This window comes from Chiloscyllium punctatum, chromosome 17 (genome assembly GCF_047496795.1).
Source record: "Chiloscyllium punctatum isolate Juve2018m chromosome 17, sChiPun1.3, whole genome shotgun sequence".
NCBI lineage: Eukaryota > Metazoa > Chordata > Chondrichthyes > Orectolobiformes > Hemiscylliidae > Chiloscyllium > Chiloscyllium punctatum.
In genome coordinates, this window is record NC_092755.1 from 41,745,882 (window position 1) to 41,768,322 (window position 22,441).

At 42.5% G+C, this 22,441-nt stretch overlaps 1 protein-coding gene across 2 annotated transcripts in view; it reads left to right on the forward strand.

Moving 5' to 3' along the window:
* LOC140487759 (glutathione hydrolase 1 proenzyme-like) overlaps positions 1-22,441 on the forward strand; it is a 142,556-nt gene that overhangs the window by 69,086 nt on the left and 51,029 nt on the right. For both annotated transcript variants that reach the window (XM_072586992.1, XM_072586991.1), the window contains exon 6: positions 6,660-6,820. In XM_072586992.1, the coding sequence (XP_072443093.1) occupies positions 6,660-6,820 (161 nt within the window). The remainder of the gene's footprint in view (positions 1-6,659; positions 6,821-22,441) is intronic.

Below are 22,441 nucleotides of genomic sequence, written 5' to 3' on the forward strand. Positions count from 1 at the left end.
TGCTCAATATTACTCCAACACCATGGGTTCTTATTAAATAACCTCATTGTGGGTAACCTTATTGAATTCCTTTTGGGAATCCAAATTTATTATATTTACTGATTTTTCTTTATCTTGCTCTTCACCTGCCCCCCAAAAATAGTAAATTTGTCAAGTATGACTTTTACTTCATAAAGACATGTTGACTCTGAACATATGATGTATTTCTAAATGCTCTGTCTTACAAAATTTATAATAGACTAACATTTTCCTAATGAATGTTAAGGTAACTGTCCCATAGTTACCTGTTTGCTGAATCCCATTTTAAATGAAGGTGTTACACAAATACTTCTCTAATTCAGCTTTTCCAGAATATAACTATTTTCGAAAGATTACTACAGTGTGTCCACAATCTCTGCAGCTACCTTCTTTCATATCCTAGGATACAAGCCAATGCCTAAGGGACTTGTCAGCCTTTAGCTCACTAGTTTCCCTATGACCTTTTCTCTAGTAATAGTTATTGTATTTATTTCTTGTCCCCTTTTTGCCCCTTGACTATGTAGTATTTTTGGAATGCTATTTGTGTCTTCTACTGTGAAGGTTGATTCAATGTATTTATACAACTCTTATGTCATTTTCTGGTTCCCATCATTAATCAATCTAAAGGCGTCTGTGTTCACTTTGGCCTCTCTCAACCAACTTATACATTTAAAGAAGATCTTAATGAACATTTTTATGCAAAAAACACTGAATCATTTTAGGAACACAGTGGGAACCTTCTTTACAGCATTACACATGAAACAATTTGTAAGACAGTCAAATGGTCTTTTTAAATCTGTTAAGACTTCTGGTATGTTTTCCTTGTAATCCACCTTGAACAGTGACAATAACTGTAGATGTTCAAAATACGATCAACAATGCAAAGTGCACTGAGGCTCAGTCATTGCTGCACTCTGGAAAGAATATAACCTCTGAAAATTAAGAAGTTAAACTAAATGTTTGAGTTTCGGGAGTCAATCAGCATAGTTCAACTTGACATCTCAGTGATAGATGAATGGCTCTTGCAAACCGGTAAGCGTATCTCCTATGTAATCATGCATAACTCTATAGTTTTCTGCTCAGCCAGAAAACTAAACACTAAAACATCGGAATATCACTAGGCCATTTAATAACTCAAATCGTTCTTCCATTCACTGTGAGGTTAGCCTGACTTCATATGCGGTATTTGACTCAGCAAAAATCTCAGAGTTAAAATTAATAACCGATCCAGCATCAACTGCCATTTGCGGAAGAGACTTCCTAACATCTACCCTTTATGTGTAGAAATGCTTCCTAACATCTCTCCTGAGCAGTCTAGCCCTAATTCTCAGACTATACTCCCTAGGTCAAGAATCCCCAAATAGTGAAAATGGTTTATCTTTATCTACTCTGTCATTTCCTGCTATTACCTTGAAGACTTTGAAAAGATCACTCCTTAACAGTCTAAATTCTAGACAAAATAGGCTTAATTTGTATAATTTCTTCTCATAACTTAAACCCTAATGTCCAAGTATCATTCTTGTAAACTTATGTTGTACTCCCTCCAAGGCCAACACATCCTTCCAAATATGTGGTGCCCAGATCTGCTCACATACTCCAACAGAATCGAACCAATGTTTTGTAGCTGCAGCATAATTTCTGTATCCTTATACTCCAGTCCTCTGGATGTAAAGGCTAGCATTTCATGAGCTTTCTTGATTATTTATTGCACTTGTTTGTGGTATTTTAAAGATGTACTCAGTAACAGGATATGGATGCAAAGGGGAAAAAAAGTCACGTTGAACTTATGCCAAACAAAGCAGCTTAATGATTGAAATTATATATCTAGTATCATTATGAGGACAGGAACATTTGGCCCATAATTCCGAGCATCTACAGATGGTAATGCAAAATCAATTAGCCTCAAATCGAGTTGCTGCCAAGTTTTCTCAGGCCTGACTTCCTCAGCATCAATGTTGGTCCCTCAGCATCTTTATCAGTCTCCACTTCTTTCTCGTTAGTGGAGACTGGTAACTCTGTCTTGATCCTGAGGATGTCACTGACCTACTTCCTACAGTGCTGACCATCCCTCCAGAAGGCTGAGACTGTTTTAGCCTGGATGGAAACCTCAGACGAGCAAGGGCATGGTCTGGTGTGATAGTCTCCACAGCTGATTCTAAGGGAAGAGGAAAGCCCTCCTCTGCATCACCCTGACCAGCAAGTCACACAGGTTCCTGCCCACAAACAAGGATGCCAAAATACCCCTCTCTGCAATGTCTAGGGTAAATGTAAAGAATCATACAGGATAGTTTTAGACTGACTTCATCATTAAGCACAAGCAGCTTTTAAAGATGACCTTTGCTGAAAGGGTTGCTAGTGAATTGCAGGATATTTACTGAGTGACAAGTTCTTTTGGGAAGAGGTAGATAGTTAATGAGGTAAGTTTGGAAAGAAACAATGAGAAATCTCACCTCTCCATGTCGGAAATCCCTCCACAAAACTCACACAACTCAGATTTAGAAAAACATTTCCTCTTTCAAATCTTAAAGTGACAGGACTGTTTAATTCCCTGAGTCTTCCTTTATAATCCAAGTTGAAGTTTTCCAATCACTATCTCTAATTTTCTGCATTCTCTCCCATCAGTTCTCAACCTTTTTTATGTTCTTGGATTTCCCAAAAAAAGGCGTATTTGATTATTCTGACTTTATTCAGAGCACGCACGTATATCAGCATATTATATATAATTTGTGTCACTGATCAACTACAGCAGCCTTTGCTTTATTGCTCCTGACTGTTATTGTTGAATTTCAATTGTGTGTTATTTTATAAGCGTCGTGGATATCATTTAGGGGTTCACTTGTGCTATGCCAATTTATAGTGGCAGTCTAAGAATTGTAAAGGTTTAGTTGGAAGCTGTATGTTTGTAGTAAATATATCAACAAACAAAAGTCTGTAAATATTGGCTCCATTCAGAGAATTAGAGTCATAGCATCATACCGTACAGAAGAGTCCCTTTGGCCCATTGAGTCTGTATCACCTAAAATGCACTACAACCTACATTAATACCATCTTTCCTCACTAGGCCCACAGCCTTCAATGTTATGACACTTAAAGTGCTTATCTAAGTAGTTAGAGTCATAGCAATGCCCAGCATGCAAACAGACACTTTGGTCCAACTCCTCCATGCCAACTAGATATCCCAAATTAATCCTGTGCCATTTAGCAGAATTTGGCTCATATCCCTCTAAGCCCTTCCTATTCATATACCCATTTTAAATGTTGGAATTGTACTTCCACTACTTCCACTGGCAGCTTGTTCCATGCACGCACCACCCTCCACGTGAGAACGTTGCACTTTTAGCATATTTTCCCTCCCACCTTAAACCTGTACCTTCTATTTATGGACTCCTCTACCCTGAGGAAAAGACTTTAACTGTTCACCCTATCCATGCCCCCCCTCATCATTTTGTAAACCTCTATAAGGTCACCCCCCAGCCTCCAACGCTCCAGGGAAAACAGCCCGAGCCTATTAAACCTCTCCCTATAGCTCAAACCCTCCAACCATTGCAACATCCTCAGAAATCTTTTCTGAAACCTTTCAAGTTTCACAACAGCTTTCCTATAGCTGGGAGACCACAGTTGAATGCACTATTCCAAAAGTGGCCTAACCAATGTCCTTTTACCTGCACATCCACTAATATCATTTATTGTATCCGTTGCTCCCGATATGGTCTCCTCTACATTGGGGAGACTGGGCGCCTCCTTGCAGAGCGCTTTAGGGAACATCTCCGGGACACCCACACCAATCAACCACACTGCCCTGTGGCCCAACATTTCAACTCCCCCTCCCACTCTGCTGAGGACATGGAGGTCCTGGGCCTCCTTCACCACCGCTCCCTCACCACCAGACGCCTGGAGGAAGAACGCCTCATCTTCCGCCTCAGAACACTTCAACCCCAGGGCATCAATGTGGACTTCAAGAGTTTCCTCATTTCCCCTTCCCCCACCTCACCCCAGTTCCAAACTTCCAGCTCAGCACTGTCCCATGACTTGTCCTACCTGCCTATCTTCTTTTCTACCTATCCACTCCACCCTCCCCCCACCCCAACCTATCACCTTCATCCCCTCCCCCACTCACCTATTGTACTCTATGCTACTTTCTCCCCACCCCCACCCTCCTCTCATTTATCTCTCCACCTTTCAGGCTCTCTGCCTGTGTTCCTGATGAAGGGCTTTTGTCCGAAACATCAATTTTACTTCTTCTCGGATGCTGCCTGAACTGCTGTGCTCTTCCAGCACCACTAATCCAGAACAATGTCCTTTACAGCTGTAACAAGACGTCCCAACTCCCATATTCAATGTACTGACCAATAAAGGCATGCATACCAAACACCTTCTTTACCAACCTGTCTACCTGCGATTCCACATTCAAGGAGCTATGAACCTGCACTCCAAGGTTTCTTTGTTCGGCAACAATCCTAGGACCTTACCATTAATGGGTATGTCCTGCCCTGATCTGCCTTACCAAAATGCAGCATTACACATTTATCTAAATTAAACTCTATCTGTCACTCCTCGGTCCATCAGATCAAGGTCCTGTTGTACTCTGAGGTAACCTTCTTGGCTATCCTCCACTCCACCAATTTTGGTGTCATCTGCAAACTTACTGACCATATCTTCTATATTCACATCCAAATATTGATATAAATGTCAAAAAACAGTGGACCCAGCACCAAAGGGTAAATTGTTAAGTATGAGAAATCCTGGGTTCAAATCCAGGATAAATGTGAGAGTTTGAAGTGGCATGGTGGCTCAGTGGTTAGTACTGCTGCCTTACAGTGCCAGGGTTCCAGGTTCGATTCCTGCATCAGCTGACTGTCTGTGTGGAGTTTGCACATTCTCCCCGTGTCTATGTGGGTTTCCTCTGGGTGTCTGGTTTCCTCCCACAATCCAAAGATGTGCAGGTCAGGTGAATTGACCATGCTAAATTGCCCATAGTGTTAGATGCATTAGTCAGGGGTAAATGTAGGATATGGGTCTGGGTGGGTTACTCTTTAGAGGGTCGGTATGGACTTGTAAGGGCCGAATGGCCTGTCTCCATAATGTAGGGAATCTAATCTTATCAATTCTTGTGGAAAACCAATGGCCACAGGCCTCCAGTCTGAAAACGAACCCCCCCCATTACCCTCTGAAAGGTTGTGACGTTTCCCACCTGAACTACCATCCTAGGCAGTGCATTGCAGATTCCTACCACTATCTGGGTGAAAATGTTTTTCCTCAAATCCCTTGTAAACCTCCTACCTTTAACTTTAAAATTATGCTCTCTTTTTATTGACCCTTTGACGAAGGAGATCTACCTTCTCTATGCCCTCACAATCTTATGCATCTGTATCAGGGTTCCCCCTCAATCTGCTTTAAAGAAAACAACCCAAGCTTATCCAACCTCTCTCTATAGCTGAAATGCTCAATCCCAGGCAACATCCAGCGAATCTCTGCTGCAACCCATCCAGTGCAATCACACCTTTCCTTTAATGCAGTGACCAGAACTGCACACAATACTCCAGCATAAGCTCCCTGCTCTTATAACCTGTGCCTCAACCGATAAAGGCAAGCGTCCCATATGCCTTCTTAACTACCATGTTAACCTATCCAATTCTATCCTTCATTTGCTGCTTTCTGGAATGTAAGTTAACTGTTGACATCCCCCAGAAAATGTGTAGTTTGGAATTCAGTGAGAGCAAAATTTTGCTTACGTCTAATATAAACGATCTACCACAGCTGTTAAGGTACATGGCTTTTTTTAAAAATCATCATTTTGACAAATAAAAAAAACTATATTTGGGTCTGGTCCTTAATTTGAACTAAAATGAAGGGGATGATGTGGCCTATTCTGATGTCTGCCTGACAGCAAGTCTGAATGATTTGATATTTAGAAGTTAAAGGGAGCCCAGATGTTTTGCTGGGAAGATCTTACAAGGATTTTACAGGAATGTTTGCCTCCATGGTCCCAGAACGTTGTTAAGAATGTCATGTCGTGAATAGCTATACTTTAAGTTGTCCATTTGCTTCCAAGATGAAAGAGAGTTGGCATCTCACGGATAGCTGATTCTATGTGGATACAAGGCCGATGTGATTCACATAATCATGTAGGTGGACTTTGAGAGGAAAAGGTCTGAGATATCCCTGAGAACTCAGAGACAAAGTTAGTTTTCCAGGATCTGGAGAAGGAGAACCGCTATGGTTAGCAAGATGCCGTGATTCAGGAATGCAGGTGAGAGCTCATGCTGAGGTTGGAAAGATCAAATTTGTGAAGAGTTAAAATGAGGCATGGAAGATCACCAAAATTCAGTGAGAGAGAAAAGTCTTCAGAAAAGCTTGCACTGTAAAAAAAAAAGCAAGTTTGCTTCGAAAAGCAAATCGCTTAAAGTGTTGTCATCATGTCGCTATTATTTGAACATTTGAAATTCCTTTTCCAAGTTATTCTGGAAAATTTGGTTACTAACACAATAAAGAGGGCTGAAAAGAATACTGTGCTTTTGTACACATGTCTGTTGGAGGAAGGAAGGCAATACATAGTGCATTTTTGTTAAAATGCAACATTTGAACATGTTTAAATGTACTATTCTGTTCTGTTACTCAACACCTTGTCTGTCTCTTAACAGTGAAATATTTTGCAATTCCAATGGCAAAGTACTCCAGGAAAATGAAATAATTAAATTTCCAAGATTAGCTGCAACTTATCAGATTCTGGCAGATGAAGGAGCTGACACATTTTACAACGGATCTCTCTCCCAACAGATAGTGACTGATATCAGGAATGCAGGTGGGAAAACGTACAGTTCACTTTCTCAACATTGCTTATGGTCAAAACATCAACTCTCCTGCTTTCCTAATGAGAAGCTTATGCTTGAAATGTCAACTCTCCTGCTCCTCGGTTGCTGCCTGACTGACTGTGCTTTTCCAGCACCACACTCTCCGATCTGATCTCCAGCATCTGCAGTCCTCACTTTCTCCTGTCTCTACATCGTATCAGCTTGGTAGCAGCATTTAGAGAGCATATGTGGTAGGTTGGAGCTTCTGGCCCCATCAACTGATTACTGTGTTTTCAATTATTTATTTTTATTTCATTTACGGACACAATGTATAAGTGGTGGCAAGGCTAGCACTTATTGTCCATTTTTAATTGCCTTGATAAGGTGGTGGTGCACCTTTTTGAACTACTCAGTGCAGTCTTTGTGATGTACGTACAACAAACGTCTGTTAGAGTATCAGAATTTTGACCGAGTGATATTGAACGAACTGTAACACAGTTCCAAGTTCGAATGGTGATTGACTTGGAAGGGAAATTGGAGATGGTGGTGTTCACATTGCCTGCTGCCCTTGTTCTTCCAAGTGTAGAGAAAATAGGTTGAGAAAATTCTGTCAAGAGTTTTTGCAAGGAATGAAATGCATCTTGTAGATAGTACACATAGCTGCCATGAACAATAGTGGTGAAGGAAGTGAATGTTGAAAATGATAGCTTTGGTGCCAATCTTTATCCTCAATAGGTTCAGGCTTCTTGAATGTTACTGCAGCGAGCTGAAAATTTTCATTTACATACACATAGAAAACAAAAGCAACATTAATAATTTAACATGCGTTCAACACCCATATGCGTACAATTATAGAAGTATAATTCTCTACTTTTCATTTTTCAACTATTCCTGCTGAGGCTACTCCAATGGCTGCAGAGGATTTAGATGTAGATTATGTATTTATCTCCTTGGACCAGTTGGATGCTCTTATCTGAAGTCCACTGGGCTTTGAGCCAATATGGACACTGTCAACAATTGCCCTACCTTCACGTGTGCAGTTGTAGATTTGTAGGTTACAAGACTGCATATGAAGTTTATAATATGGAAGAGGGGTGTGAGTCAAAGGGTTAAAGGTGGAAGCTGCTTGCACAGAGTCAGCCAATTCCACTGTTTGTTTTCATTATCATTGCTCTCATGGCTAACCTGCAATTGCCCAGCAGCCATGGAGAGCTCCCTGCTGCAGCTCACTGTGGCACTGCCTGGTTCAGGCAAATTTTCTCACTTTTAGACAAAGTTCAAAAGCAGAAGAGCTTCCTGGTGAGACACCTTGGTAAGAACACTCACTGATCTTATGTCAATCAAGAACAAAGAAGGGAATTTGAGCTTGGAGGCAGAGGATGTGGTTGAGATCCTGAATGGTACTTTGCATTGGTATTGACTCATGAAAAAGATATGGAGGATAGTGGGATTTGTTTGGAGCATGCTAATATGTTAGGTCATTTTGAGATCAAGAAAGAAGTGGTGTTTGGTCTCTTGAAGAGCATTAAGGCGGATAAGTCCCCAGGTCCTGATGGTGTCTACCCCAGATTACTGAGAGAGGCAAGAGCGGAGATTGTTGGGGCCTTGACCACGATCTTTGTATCTTCGCTAGCCACTGGACAAGTCCTGGAGGACTGCTGAGTAGCCAATGTTGTTCCTAGATTCAAGAAGGAAATAGGAATAATGCAGGAAACTATAGACTGGTGAGTCTCATATTGGTGTTTGGGCCGATATTGGAGAGAACTCTTAGGGGTAGGATTTATGTACATTTGGAAAAGCATGGACTAATTAAGGACAGTCAGCATGGTTTTGTGCAGGGCAGGTCATGTCTTACTAACTTGATTGAATTTTTCAAGGAGGTGATGAGGGTGATTGATGAGGTTAGAGCAGTGGAAGTTGTTTACATGGACTTTTGACAAGGTCTAGATTAGATTACCTACAGTGTAGAAACAGGCTCTTTGGCCCAACAAGTCCACACTGACCTTCCGAAGAATAACCCATGCAGACCATTTCCCTCTGACTAATACACCTAACACAATGGGCAATTTAGCATGGCCAATTCACCTGACCTGAACATCTTTGGCCTGTGGGAGGAAACCGGAGCACCCGGAGGAAACCCACACAGACATGGAGAGAATGTGCAAACTCCACACAGTTGCCCAAGGCTGGAATCAAACCTGGGTCCCTGGTGCTGTGAGTCAGCAGTGCTAACCACTGAGCTACCGTGCCGTCCCCTCAGGGTAGGCTCATCCAGAAGATTAAGATGCATGGGATCCACAGCGACTTGGCTGCGTGGATTCAGAAGTCAGAAGGTAGTGGTGGAAGGGTGTTTTTCAGGCTGGAGGTCCATGACTAATGGTGTTCCGCAGAGATCCATATTGGGACCTCTGCTGTTTGTAATGACTTGGATGAAAATGTAGATTAGTGAGTTAGTAAGTTTGCAGACAGTACAAAGATCAGTGGAGTTGATGATAATGCAGAAGGTTGTCAAAGGATACAATAGGATATAGATCAGTTGCAAATATGGGCGCAGAAATGGCAGATGGAGTTTAATCTGGGTAAGTGCACATTGGCACCAATGACATAGGTAGGAAGGGGGGTGGGGAGGTCATTCAGGAGCTCAGGGAGTTAGGCTAGAAGCTAAAAGCTAGGACGGACAGAGTCGTCATCTCTGGGTTGTTGCCGGTGCCACGTGACAGTGAGGCAAGGAATAGGGAGAGAGTGCAGTTGAACACATGGCTGCAAGGATGGTGTAGGAGGGAGGGCTTCAGGTATTTGGACAATTGGACTGCATTCTGGGGAAGGTGGGACCTGTACAAGCAGGACGGGTTGCACCTGAACCAGAAGGGCACCAATATCCTGGGAGGTAGCACTCTTCAGGGGGGGAGGGGGGGGTTAAACTAATTTGGCAGGGGGATGGGATCCGGACTTGTAGTCCAGGAAGTAGGTTAGCTGTTTTTCAGGGTGTTCAAGAATGTAGGGAGGCTGTGGAGAAGGTAGCACTGACAGGGAATACTTGCGGACACAGAAATGGGTTCAAGTGTGTATACTTCAACGCAAGGAGTATCAGAAATAAGGTGGGCAAACTTAAGGCGTGGATCGGTACTTGGGACTACGATGTTGAAACCATCATGGAAACGTGGATAGAAGAGGGACAGGAATGGTTGGTGGAGGTTCCTGGTTACAGATGTTTCAGTAAGATTAGGGAGGGTGGTAAAAAAGGAGGGGGTGTGGCGTTGCTAATTAGAAATGGTATAACGGCTGCAGAAAGGCAGTTCAAGGGGGATCTGCCTTTGGAGGTAGTATGGGCTGAAGTCAGAAATAGGAAAGGTACAGTCACCTTGTTGGGTGTTTACTATAGGCCCCCCAATAGCAGCAGAGATGTGGAGAAACAGATTTCGGAAAGATGCAGAAGTCACAGTCATGGGCGATTTCAACTTCCCAAATATTGATTGGAAGCTCTTTAGATCAAATAGATTGGACGGGGCAGTGTTTGTGCAGTGTGTCCAGGAAGTTTTTCTAACTCAGTATGTAGATTGTCCGACCAGAGGGGAGGCCATATTAGATTTGGTACTTGGTAATGAACCGGGACAAGTGATGGGCTTGTTAGTGGGTGAGCATTTTGGTGATGGTGACCACAATTTTGTGACTTTCACCTTAGTTATGGAGAGAGATAGGTGCGTGCAACAGGGCAGGTTTTACAATTGGGGGAAGGGTAAATACGATGCTGCAAGACAGGATCCGAGGAGCATAAATTGGGACCATAGGCTGTCTGGGAAGGATGTCGTTGAAATGTGGAACTTTTTCAAGGAACAGATACGACATGTCCTTGATAGGTATGTACCTGTCAGGCAGGAAAGAGGTGGTCGTGTGAGGGAACGTTGGTTGACGAGGGAGGTTGAATGTCTTGTAAGGAGGAAGAAGGAGGCTTACATAAGGTTGAGGAAACAGGGTTCAGACAGAGCATTGGAGGGATACAGGATAGCCAAGAGGGAGCTGAAGAAAGGGATTAGGAGAGCATAGAGAGGGCATGAAAAGTCTTTGGCGGGTAGGATCCAGGATAACCCCAAGGCCTTTTATGTGTATGTGAGAAACATGAGAATGACGAGAACGAGGGTAGGTCCAATCAAGGACAGTAGTGGGAGACTGTGTATTGAGTCGGAAGAGATAGGAGAGGTCTTGAATGAGTACTTTTCTTCAGTATTTACAAATGAGAGGGACCGTATTGTTGAAGAGGAGAGTATGAAACGGACTGATAAGCTAGAGGAGATACTTGTTAGGAAGGAAGATGTGTTGGTCATTTTGAAAAACTTGAGGATAGACAAGTCCCCCGGGCCTGACGGGATATATCCTAGGATTATGTGGGAAGCAAGAGAGAAAATTGCAGAGCCGTTGGCAATGATCTTTTCATCTTCACTGTCAATGGGGGTGGTGCCAGGGGACTGGAGAGTGGCGAATGTTGTGCCCCTGTTCAAAAAGGGAATAGGGATAACCCCGGGAATTAAAGGCCCGTTAGCCTTACTTCGGTGGTCAGCAAAGTAATGGAAAGGGTACAGAGGGATAGGATTTATGAGTATCTGGAAAGACACTGCTTGATTAGGGACAGCCAGCACGGATTTGTGAGGGGTAGGTCTTGCCTTACAAGTCTTATTGAATTCTTTGAGGAGGTGACCAAGCATGTGGATGAGGGTAGAGCAGTGGATGTAGTGTACATGGATTTTAGTAAGGCATTTGATAAGGTTCCCCATGGTAGGCTTATGCGGAAAGTCAGGAGGCATGGGACAGTGCGAAATTTGGCCAGTTGGATAGAGAACTGGCGAACCGGTCGAAGTCAGAGGGTGGTGGTAGATGGTAAATATTCAGCCTGGAGCCCAGTTACAAGTGGAATTCTGCAGGGATCAGTTCTGGGTCCTCTGCTGTTTGTAATTTTTATTAATGACTTGGAAGAGGGAGTCGAAGGGTGGGTCAATAAATTTGCAGACGATTCGAAGATTGGTGGAGTTATGGATAGTGAGGAGGGCTGTTGTCGTCTGCAAAGGCCAACAATGATGCAGAGCTGGGCTGAGGAGTGGCAGATGGAGTTCAACCCTGTCAAGTGTGAGGTTGTCCATTTTGGAAGGATAAATAAGAATGCGGAATACAGGGTTAACGGTAGGGTTCTTAGTTAGGTGGAGGAGCAGAGGGATCTTGGGGTCTATGTTCATAGATCTTTGAAAGTTGCCACTCAGGTGGATAGAGTTTGTAAGAAGGCCTAAGGTGTATTAGCGTTCATTAGCAGAGGGATTGAATTCAAGAGTCGTGAGGTGATGTTGCAGCTGTACAGGACCTTGGTTAGGCCACATTTGGAGTGCTGTGTGCAGTTCTGGTCGCCTCATTTTAGGAAAGATGTGGAAGCTTTGGAGAGGGTGCAGAGGAGATTTACCAGGATGTTGCCTGGAATGGAGAATAGGTCGTATGAGGATAGGTTGAGAGTGCTGGGCCTTTTCTCATTGGAACAGAGAAGGATGAGTGATGACTTGATAGAGGTTTATAAGATGATCAGAGGAATAGATAGAGTAGACAGTCAGAGACTTTTCCCCCGGGTACAACAGAGTGTTACAAGGGGACATAAATTTAAGGTGAAGGGTGGAAGGTATAGGGAGGATGTCAGGGGTAGGTTCTTTACCCAGAGAGTGGTGGGGGCATGGAATGCGCTGCCTGTGGGAGTGGCAGAGTCAGAATCATTGGTGACCTTTACGTGGCAATTGGTACATGGATATGTGCTTAAGCAAGGACAAATGTTCGGCACAACATCGTGGGCCGAAGGGCCTGTTCTGTGCTGTATTGTTCTATGTTCTCTGTTCTAATTAAGGAGAAGGCAATGTAAAGAGCTGTCTTTCAGCTTAAATTACTTTAGAACCCTGTTTGCTGCATATTAATGCTAACTACTGCTGTACATGGTAATCTTAGGCATACCTGACTCTAATCTGAATGTTGGATTGCTAAGAGATTATTGAACTGTTTCAATATTGTATTATTTATCTATCTAACTCCTCCCATGTTGGTATTTACACCTACTAGGGACAGCTTATTGACATCATCACAAAGTTGTTCTAAAGTACAAAAGCCTACACACAACACTCTTTTCTAAGTTTTTCTCCCTTTGCTATTAATATTAATGATTCATTTTTATAACATGTAGTGTACAATTTCTCCTTATCTCTCCCACTGCTCCCCAAGTCTTTGACTTGATTATTCTGTTTATTAGATGCCTATGACAAGGTATGAAGTTGATCAGCTGCTTCTTTTTCTGCTGATTTCCATTCGTTCAGAGATTTAATCAATCTGGCAGTTTGAACAAGTAGTACTTGTGGAAAGGTCTTATGTTGGTGTAATTACAATAATATTTGGGGAAATTCGATTGCCTCTTCTACAACAACAGCATCTCTAATTAGTGATGGTGTTATTTGTTTGAGAAAACAGTGATGTTGTTCATCTAAAGATAGTTGTTTCTCAAGTTCTATTGGAATATTAACCTGTTCTTCAAGACTTTATCAAAAGGCACACGTACTTGTATGTTTGACTTGGAAAAGATTTGGTTTGATTCTTGATGGGTTCTTTAGGCTGTACAGTTTCCAATAATTCCAGAACAAAATATATTCTTTTTTGTGGAAAATTAAAATTGTGGATGAGATCTGACTGTGTTCATTTGATTTCCAAAATGGCTGAATCAAAACTGGATGCAAACAGGTTAGAGTCATAGAATTTTTAACAGCACAGAGCAAGTCCTTCGGCCCATTTTGTCCATTCCAGTCATTAAACATCTATCTATTCTAATCCTATTTTTCCAGCATTTGCCCCATAGCTTTGTATATTAAGATTTCAAGTGCTCATCTAAACAGATCTTAAGTGTCTTGATGGTTCCTACCTCTACCGCCCCTTTGGCCGTGAGTTCCAAATACTCCCAACCCTTTTGAAACTTCTTGTAACTTTATGAAACTACATGAAACTTTTCTCTCCCTCAAATCCCCTCTAAATCTCATGGTTTTCACTTTACTGCAACAGTAACCCTGGTTATTGATCCTTCTACAAAGGTGAAAAGTTCTCCCTATCTAATCCATCTATGCACCTCATACCTTTTTATATCTAAATCAGATCACCCCCACAACCATCTCTACTCTAATGACAACAATCCCAACTTAATCAGTCTTTATCAGAGCTGAAACATAGGAGTCATAGAGATGAACAGCATGGAAACAGACCCTTCGATCCAACTTGTCCATGCCGACTAAATATCACAACCCAATCCAGTCCCACCCGCCAGCACCTGGCCCATATCCCTCCAAACCATTCCTATTCATATACCCATCCTTTTAAATGTTTTAATTGCCTTTAAATGCCTTTTAAATGTTGTAATTTTACCAGCCTCCACCACTTCCTCTGGGAGCTCATTCCATACACATACATGAAAATATTGCCCCTTAGGTCTATTTTATATCTTTCCCCTCTCACCCTAAACCTATGCCCTCTAGTTCTGGACTCCCCAACCCAGGGAAAAGACTTTGTCTATTTACCCTATCCATGCCCCTCATAATTTTGTCAAACTCTGACACTCCAGGGAAAACAGCCCCAGCCTGTTCAGCCTCTCCCTGTAGCTCAAATCCTCCAACCCTGGCAACATCCTTGTAAATCTTTTCTGAACCCTTTCAAGTTTCACAACATCTTTCCGATAAGAAGTCAGAATTGCACGCAATATTCCAACAGTGGCCTAACCGATGTCCTGTACAGCTGCAACATGACCTCCCAGCTCCTGTACTCAGTACTCTGACCAATAAAGGAAAGCATACCAAACACCTTCTTCACTATTCTATCTATCTGCGACTCCACTTTCAAGGAGCTATGAACCTGCACTCCAAGGTCTCTTTGTTCAGTAATATTCCCTAGGACCTTACCATTAAGTGTATAAGTCCTGCCCTGATTTGCTTTCCCAAAATGCAGCACCTCACATTTATCTGAATTAAACTCCAACTGCCATTTCCTAGCCCATTGGCCCATCTGATCAAGATCCTGTTGTAATCTGAGCTAATCTTCTTCGCTGTCCCCTAGACCTCCAATTTTGGTGTCATCTGCAAACTTTCTAACTATACCTCCTATGCTCACATCCAAATCATTTATATAAATGACAAAAAGTAGAGGACTCAGCACCGATCCTTGTGGCACTTCACTGGTCACAGTGGAATCTGAAAATCAACCCTCCACCACCACCTCCTGTCTTCTACCTTTTGAGCCAGTTTTGTATCCAAATGGCTAGATCTCCCTTTGTTCCATGAGATCTAACCTTGCTAACCAGTCTCCTATGGGGAACCTTGTCAAATGCCTTACTGATTCCCTATAGTGTGGAAACAGGCCCTTCAGCCCAATAAGTCCACACCGACTCTCCGAAGAGCAACCCACCCAGACCCATTCCCCGACATTTACCCCTGAAAATGCACCTAACACTAAGGGCAATTTCGCATGGCCAATTCATCTAACCTGCACATCCTTGGACTATGGGTGGAAACTGGAGCACCCGGAGGAAACCCACGCAGACACGGGGAGAATGTGCAAACTCCACACAGGCAGTTGCCTGAGGCGGGAATTGAACCCAGGTCTTTGGCGCTGTGAGACAGCAGTGCTAACCACTGAGACTCTGTGCCGCCCCTGCAGATCTGCCATAATCAATGCTCTTTGTTACTACTTCAAAAAACTCAATCAAGTTTGTGAGACATGAATTGCCATGCACAAAGCCATGTTGATTGTCCCTAATCAGTCATTGCCTTTCCAAATACATGTACATCTTGTCCCTCAGGATTCCCTCCAACAATTTGCCCATCACCGACGTCAGGCTCACTGGTCTATACTTCCCTGGCTTGACCTTACCACCGTTCATAAACAATGGCACCATTTTAGCCTACCTCCAGTCTTCTGGCACCTCACCGGTGACTATCGATGATACAAATATCTTAGCAGGAGGCACTGCAATCACTTCCCTAGCTTCCTACAGAGTTCTAAGGTACACCTGATCAGGTCCTGGGGATTTATCCACCTTTATGTGTTTCAAGACATCCAGCGCTTCATCCGATGTAATATGAATGTTTTTCAAGGTTTCACCATCTATTTCTCTACATTGTCTATCTTCCACATCCTTTTCCACAGTGAATACTGATGCAAAGTACTCATGAAGTATCTCCCCCGTTTTCTGCAGCTCCACACAAAGGCCGCCTTGCTGATCTTTGAGTGGCCCTATTCTCTCCCTAGTTACCTTTTTTGTCCTTCATGTATTTGTTAAAAACCCTTTGGATTCTCCTTAATTCTATTTGCTAAAGCTATCTCATGTCCCCATTTTGCCCTCCCAATTTCCCTGATTTCGAGTGAAACACTTTAAATCTAGGCAAGATTCTAGTGAATCTCTTCTATACTCTCTCAAATGCAATCACATCATTTCTGTAGTGTGACAACCAAAACTGCAGACAGTACTCTAGTGGTGGTCTAATGAACATTATAAATGAAAACTGAAAGAACTGTGAACACCTGAAATCAAAAACAAAAACAGAAATTGCTGAAAAAGCTCTGCGCGTCTGGCAGCACCTGTGAAAAGAAACCAGAGTAAACATTTCGGGTCTGGTGAGCCTTCCTCAAAACATTATAAATAAGCCACCGTCATAACCTTGCTTTTGTATTTAATGCATTGACGAAAAATGACATATGTCTTTTTAACTGCCTTATCTAGTTGTCCTGCTGCCTTTTAAGGATCTATGGATATGCACACCACGGTCACTCTGATTCTCTATACACCCCTTATCTTGTTATTCCACCCAAAGTACATTTTTCAGGATTAAATTCCATTTGCTCTATTAAACCCACCTAATCAAGCCATCTATTTGTCCTGTAAGCTAAGGCTTTCCTCCTCAATATTTACCACATCAGCAATTTTCCTGCCATCTGTAAACTTACTGATCAAGCCTAGATCATTGATGTGCTTAACAAATAGCAAGGGATCCAGCATGAACCCTGTGATACTCTACTTGACAAAGGCTTCCAGTCACAAAACATCCTTCGACCATTACCCTCTGTTTCCTGACACTAAGCAAATTTTGGACACGATTTGTCAAATGGCCCTGGATCCCTATGGGTGCTTAGCTTCTTAACGAGTCTGGCATATGAGACCTTGTCAAAAGTCTTACTGAAGTCATCAACTGCATTACACTCACCTGCATCTCCTCAAACAATTCAAACAAATTTGTTACATAATCTTCCATTTAAAAAACCATGCTGACTTTCCTTGATTAATCATTGTCTTTTCAAGTGGAGATTGATTTTGTCTCTCAGAATTGTTTTCTAGTAATTTCCAACTATTTCCAATGTTCGATTCACTGGCTAGTTGTTTCTTGAATTATCCCTACCATGGAACTTGAATAATGGTACCATATTAGTTGTGCTCCTCTGGCCAAGGTTTTGAAAGTTAATGTCAGAGCTCTTGTCTCCCACAGCAATGTTCTCACTTAAAACCTTAACTGTCTTCCAGCTCCACATACAGATTGTCACTTTAATCCCTTGAGTTAATTATCAATGAATTTGGTGTCTCCAATCAATCTTACAAACCCATCACATAGTTCTGGGAAGCCCAGAAGATGACGGAAGAAACTTCAGTACTTTTCCAGTCTCATATGCATATGATTACCTAGACATGGCCTAACACACACTCATGGACATTCAAGGTGGGACAGGAATGAATGACAATTCAGTTAGCATGCAGTGTGATTGTACAAGATGAAGTTGTTGCAATTAACTGAACAACATTAGGCTGATAGTTTACCTCAGTCATGTTGACAAATAATGGGTCTCCCATCAAGCTTCTCTTTGCATACCCAAATTTAAATGCTTCAACTATTCGATGATATGTCAAGGCTCTCTTTTCCGGGGAAGAAACACTATCTGAAGTAAAACTATAACCTGTAAATGCAAAGCAAATTGAGATAAAACATGGGAATGCAATTATCTAACTAAATTCCACTAATAATCCAAGTAATTTGGGATAAAGATCTGTGCCATTTTAATGTGAGATCAAAACATTAATGAAGTGCAAGTAAGTTCTACTAATTTGGATAGAAGTCAATGTTCCAACATTCTTATTACATGAAAGGAAATTCAGGTACATTAGTCTTACATCAGAAGGTAATAATTGATCACCGAGAGAGTTTCCCGGATAAAATAATCTGTTAAATGAGAGTCAACACATTTTCTGAAAGGAGAGATCCTATCCACTGTCCCACATGAAACAACTTCTCCGTTTGATTCGGAAAGTAACTTGACTGATTGCCACAGTCACAATCCCAGTCATACTTCCCTACTATTGGTGTGCCAGAGGCCAAGGGCTATAATGGTTCATGAAGACACTTCACCAATGCCTTTTCAGGAAACTTTAAGGATGGACAGTCAATGTTGGCAAAGCCAGCAATCCCCACATTCCATGAGTGAATAATAAATAAAGGAAAGCTGTATCCTATGTCCCCATGAGAGTTTGTGTGGACCCATATTAAAAGTTGGCCAGTAGCATTGTAGATGTAGACAAACTACTTCCAGTGGAAAACAAACAAGTACCTCAGCAGAAGGAGCATCGAACTAATTCAAGGACTTGTACTACCAAAGCCATGACTTAAAATAGGACAGTTTTTAATTTGGATACATCATATAGAACATAGAATAGTACAGGCTCTTCAGCTTACGATGTTGTGCCGAGCATTTATCTTCATCTAAGATCAATCTAACCTACATACCCCTCATTTTACTGCCATCCATGTGCTTGTCCCCCATGGTAGGCTACTGCAGAAAATACAGAGATATGGCATTGAGGGTGAGTTGGAGGTTTGGATTAGGAATTGGCTGGCTGGAAGAAGACAGAGGGTAGTAGTTGATGGCAAAGGTTCATCTTGGAGTGCCGTCACTAGCGGTGTTCCGCAAGGATCTGTTTTGGGACCATTGCTGTTTGTCATTTTTATAAATGACCTGGAGGAAGGGTTAGAAGGTTGGGTGAGCAAGTTTGCGGATGATACGAAAGTCGGAGGAGTTGTAGACAGTGAGGAAGGATATGGCAGGTTACAGCGGGATATAGGGAAGCTGCAGAGCTGGGCAGAAAGGTGGCAAATGGAGTTCAATGTAGCTAAGTGTGAAGTGATTCACTTTGGTAAGAGTAATAAAAAGATGGATTACTGGGCTAATGGTAGACTACTTGGTAGTGTGGAAGAGCAGAGGGATCTTGGTGTCCATGTACACAGATCTCTGAAAGTTGCCACCCAGGTAAATAGTGCAGTGAAGAAGGCATATGGCGTACTGGCTTTTATTGGTAGAGGAATTGAGTTCCGGAGTCCTGAGGTCATGCTGCAGTTGTATAAGACTCTGGTGTGGCCGCATCTGGAATATTGTGTGCAGTTTTGGTCGCCATACTATAGGAAGGATGTGGAGGCACTGGAACGGGTGCAGAGGAAGTTTACCAGGATGTTGCCTGGTATGGTAGGAAAATCCTATGAGGAAAGGCTGAGGCACTTGGGGTTGTTTTCATTGGAGAAAAGAAGGTTTAGGGGTGATTTGATAGAGGTGTACAAGATGATTAGGGGGTTAGATAGGGTTGACAGTGAGAACCTTTTTCCACGTATGGAGTCAGCTATTACAAGGGGGCATAGCTTTAAATTAAGGGGGGGTAGATATAGGACTGATGTTAGGGGTAGGTTCTTCACTCAGCGAGTCGTAAGTTCATGGAATGCCCTGCCAGTAGCAGTAGTGGACTCTCCCTCTTTATGGGTATTTAAGCGGGCATTGGATAGGTATATGGAGGATAGTGGGTTAGTGTAGGTTAGGTGGGCTTTGATCGGCGCAACATCGAGGGCTGAAGGGCCTGTACTGCGCTGTATTCTTCTATGTTCTATGTTCTATGTTCTATGTCTCTGACTCTACTACCACCACTGGCAGTGCATTCCATGCACCTACCACTCTGTGTAAAGAACCTACCTCTGAAATCTCCCCTATACCTTCCTCCTATCACCTTAAAATGATTACTCCTCGTGACAGCCATTTCTGCCCTGGGGAAAAGTCCATCCATGTATGTCTCTCATGTATGCCTCTTCATCTATGACCCTCATTTCCTTGTACACCTATATCAAGTCACCTCACTTCCTTCTTGTCTTCAGTGTGAAAACACCCTTGCTCACTCAACCTCTCTTAATAAGACAAGCCCTCCAATCCAGGCAGCATCCTGGTAAATCTCCTCTGCACCCTCTCTAAAGCATCTACATCTGTCGCCTAATGAGGCGACCAGAACTGGACACAATATTCCAAGTGTGGTCTAATCAGGGTTTATTAGAGATGCAGCAAAACCACACAGCTCTTGAACTCAATCCCCTGCTAATGAAAGCCAACATAGCATACATCTTCTTAACAACCCTATTAACTTTGATGACAAGTTTGATGGATCTATGCACACTGACTTCAAGATCCTGCTGTTCCTCCACACTGCCAAGAATCCTGACTTTAACATTGTATTCAGCATTCAAATTTGACCTTCCAAAATTAATCACTTTGTATTTATCCAGGTTGAACTCCATCTGCCAATTCTCAGCCCAGCTCTGTATCCTCCCTTTTGACTTTTCTCATGATGAGTACTGTTCTCCACCAATAATGGTGAAAGGACCAATGAATATGAGCTACCTTCTAACCAATCGCTGGGCTGCCTGTACAGATGCATGGTGTACCACTAAGCTGCTGAAAATTCCACTTTTAACTGAAAGGATCAACTTTTTAAAAAACTCTTCCATCACTCCCTTTTGACATTTCCCATGACGAGTACTGTTCTCCACCAATGATCTTTGGAAATGATCCACCTGAACCAATTAGATACTGGAGTTCGCCATTCAGGGTCTCTGAAGGCTCACCTGCCACTCAGTTAGGTCATTGCTGACCTATATATTATTTGCTTTTATTAACTTCCATTGTCTTTCTTTGATTTTGTAAACCTTGATACCCGCCTAGCAATCTATCCATTTAGGCATTGACGTTTTCAATTGACCTGCCTTTAGTAGCTTGTTTAGAGAAGACTGTTCCAGATTTCCACAATATTTTGTTTGAAGAAGTAGCTTCTGACATCATCCCAATGAATTTAGTTCTAAAGCTGTGGTTACAGTTCTATGTTCTGCCCAGTCCCACCAGACGGAATCATTTTTCTCTCGATATGAGCCTGAGCAGTGTGGTTGGCTGCACACTAGGGCAAGATTGTGCTTTCCAAATACTGGAGAGATTAGAACCTAGAACATAGAACATTACAGAGCAGTATAGGCCATTCGATCTTATCCTACATTATTCCATTTTCATCCAAGTGTTTATCCAATGACCATTTAAATGCCCTTAAAGTTGGCGAGTCTACTACTTTTGCAGGCTGGGCGTTCCATGCCCCTACTACTCTCCGAGTAAAAAAACAATATCGGACATCTGTCCTATGAGTATCACCCCTCAATTTAACATTATGTCCCCCCCAGGCTAGTCATCACCATCTGAGGAAAAAGACTCTCACTGTTTACCCTGCCTAACCCTCTGATTATCTTATATGTCTCAAATTAGTTGTGGCTATTTATGCATAAATATTACAGCAACGATTAGGTGAGGGCAGGCACGTGGTTAAACATAATCTGAGATACCTATCTTGCCTTGCAGATTCATTAAGGGTCATGAAGTTGCTGAATTTCAGCAGTATATGCAAACTAAACTCACTTCCAGATTAAAAAAAGACCTTGATCATTTTAACCATTCATTAATCAGTGTGTTTGATGTTTATTACTGCCTGACAACCTTTTAGATTAGATTACTTACAGTGTGGAAACAGGCCCTTCGGCCCAACAAGTCAACACAATCCCGCCGAAGCGCAACCCACCCAGACTCATACCCCTACATTTACCCCTTACCTAACACTACGGGCAATTTAGCATGGCCAATTCACCTAACCTGCACATTTTTGGACTGTGGGAGGAAACCGGAACACCTGGAGGAAACCCACGCAGACACGGGGAGAACGTGCAAACTCCACACAGTCAGTCGCCTGGAGCAGGAATTGAACCTGGGTCTCTGGCGCTGTGAGGCAGCAGTGCTAACCACTGTGCCACCGTGCCTTTCTGGCACTGAACCGTTATCATCATGTGAGGTATTAGTACTTGGAAATTCTAAAAGCAGCTAATGTTCAGCACAACATTGTGGGCTGAAGGGCCTGTTCTGTCCTGTATTGTTCTATGTTCTATGTTTGTTCTATGTTAAGTGTGAGGTGCTGCACGTTGGGAGATCAAATGTTAAGGAAACGTGTACAGTTAATGGCAGGACCCTAAACAGCATTGATGTACAGAAGGATCTTGAGGTTCAAGTCTATAGCTTCTTAAAAATGGCCACACAAGTAGAGAGAATGGTGAAGAAGGTGCATAGCATGTTTGCCTTTATTGGTCAGGGAATTGTGTACACAAGTCAGGGTGCCTTTAAAAGAGTTTAGTTAGACCACACTTATAGTACTGCATTCAGTTCAGGTCACCATATTCCAGGAAGGGTGTGGAGGCTTTGGAGAG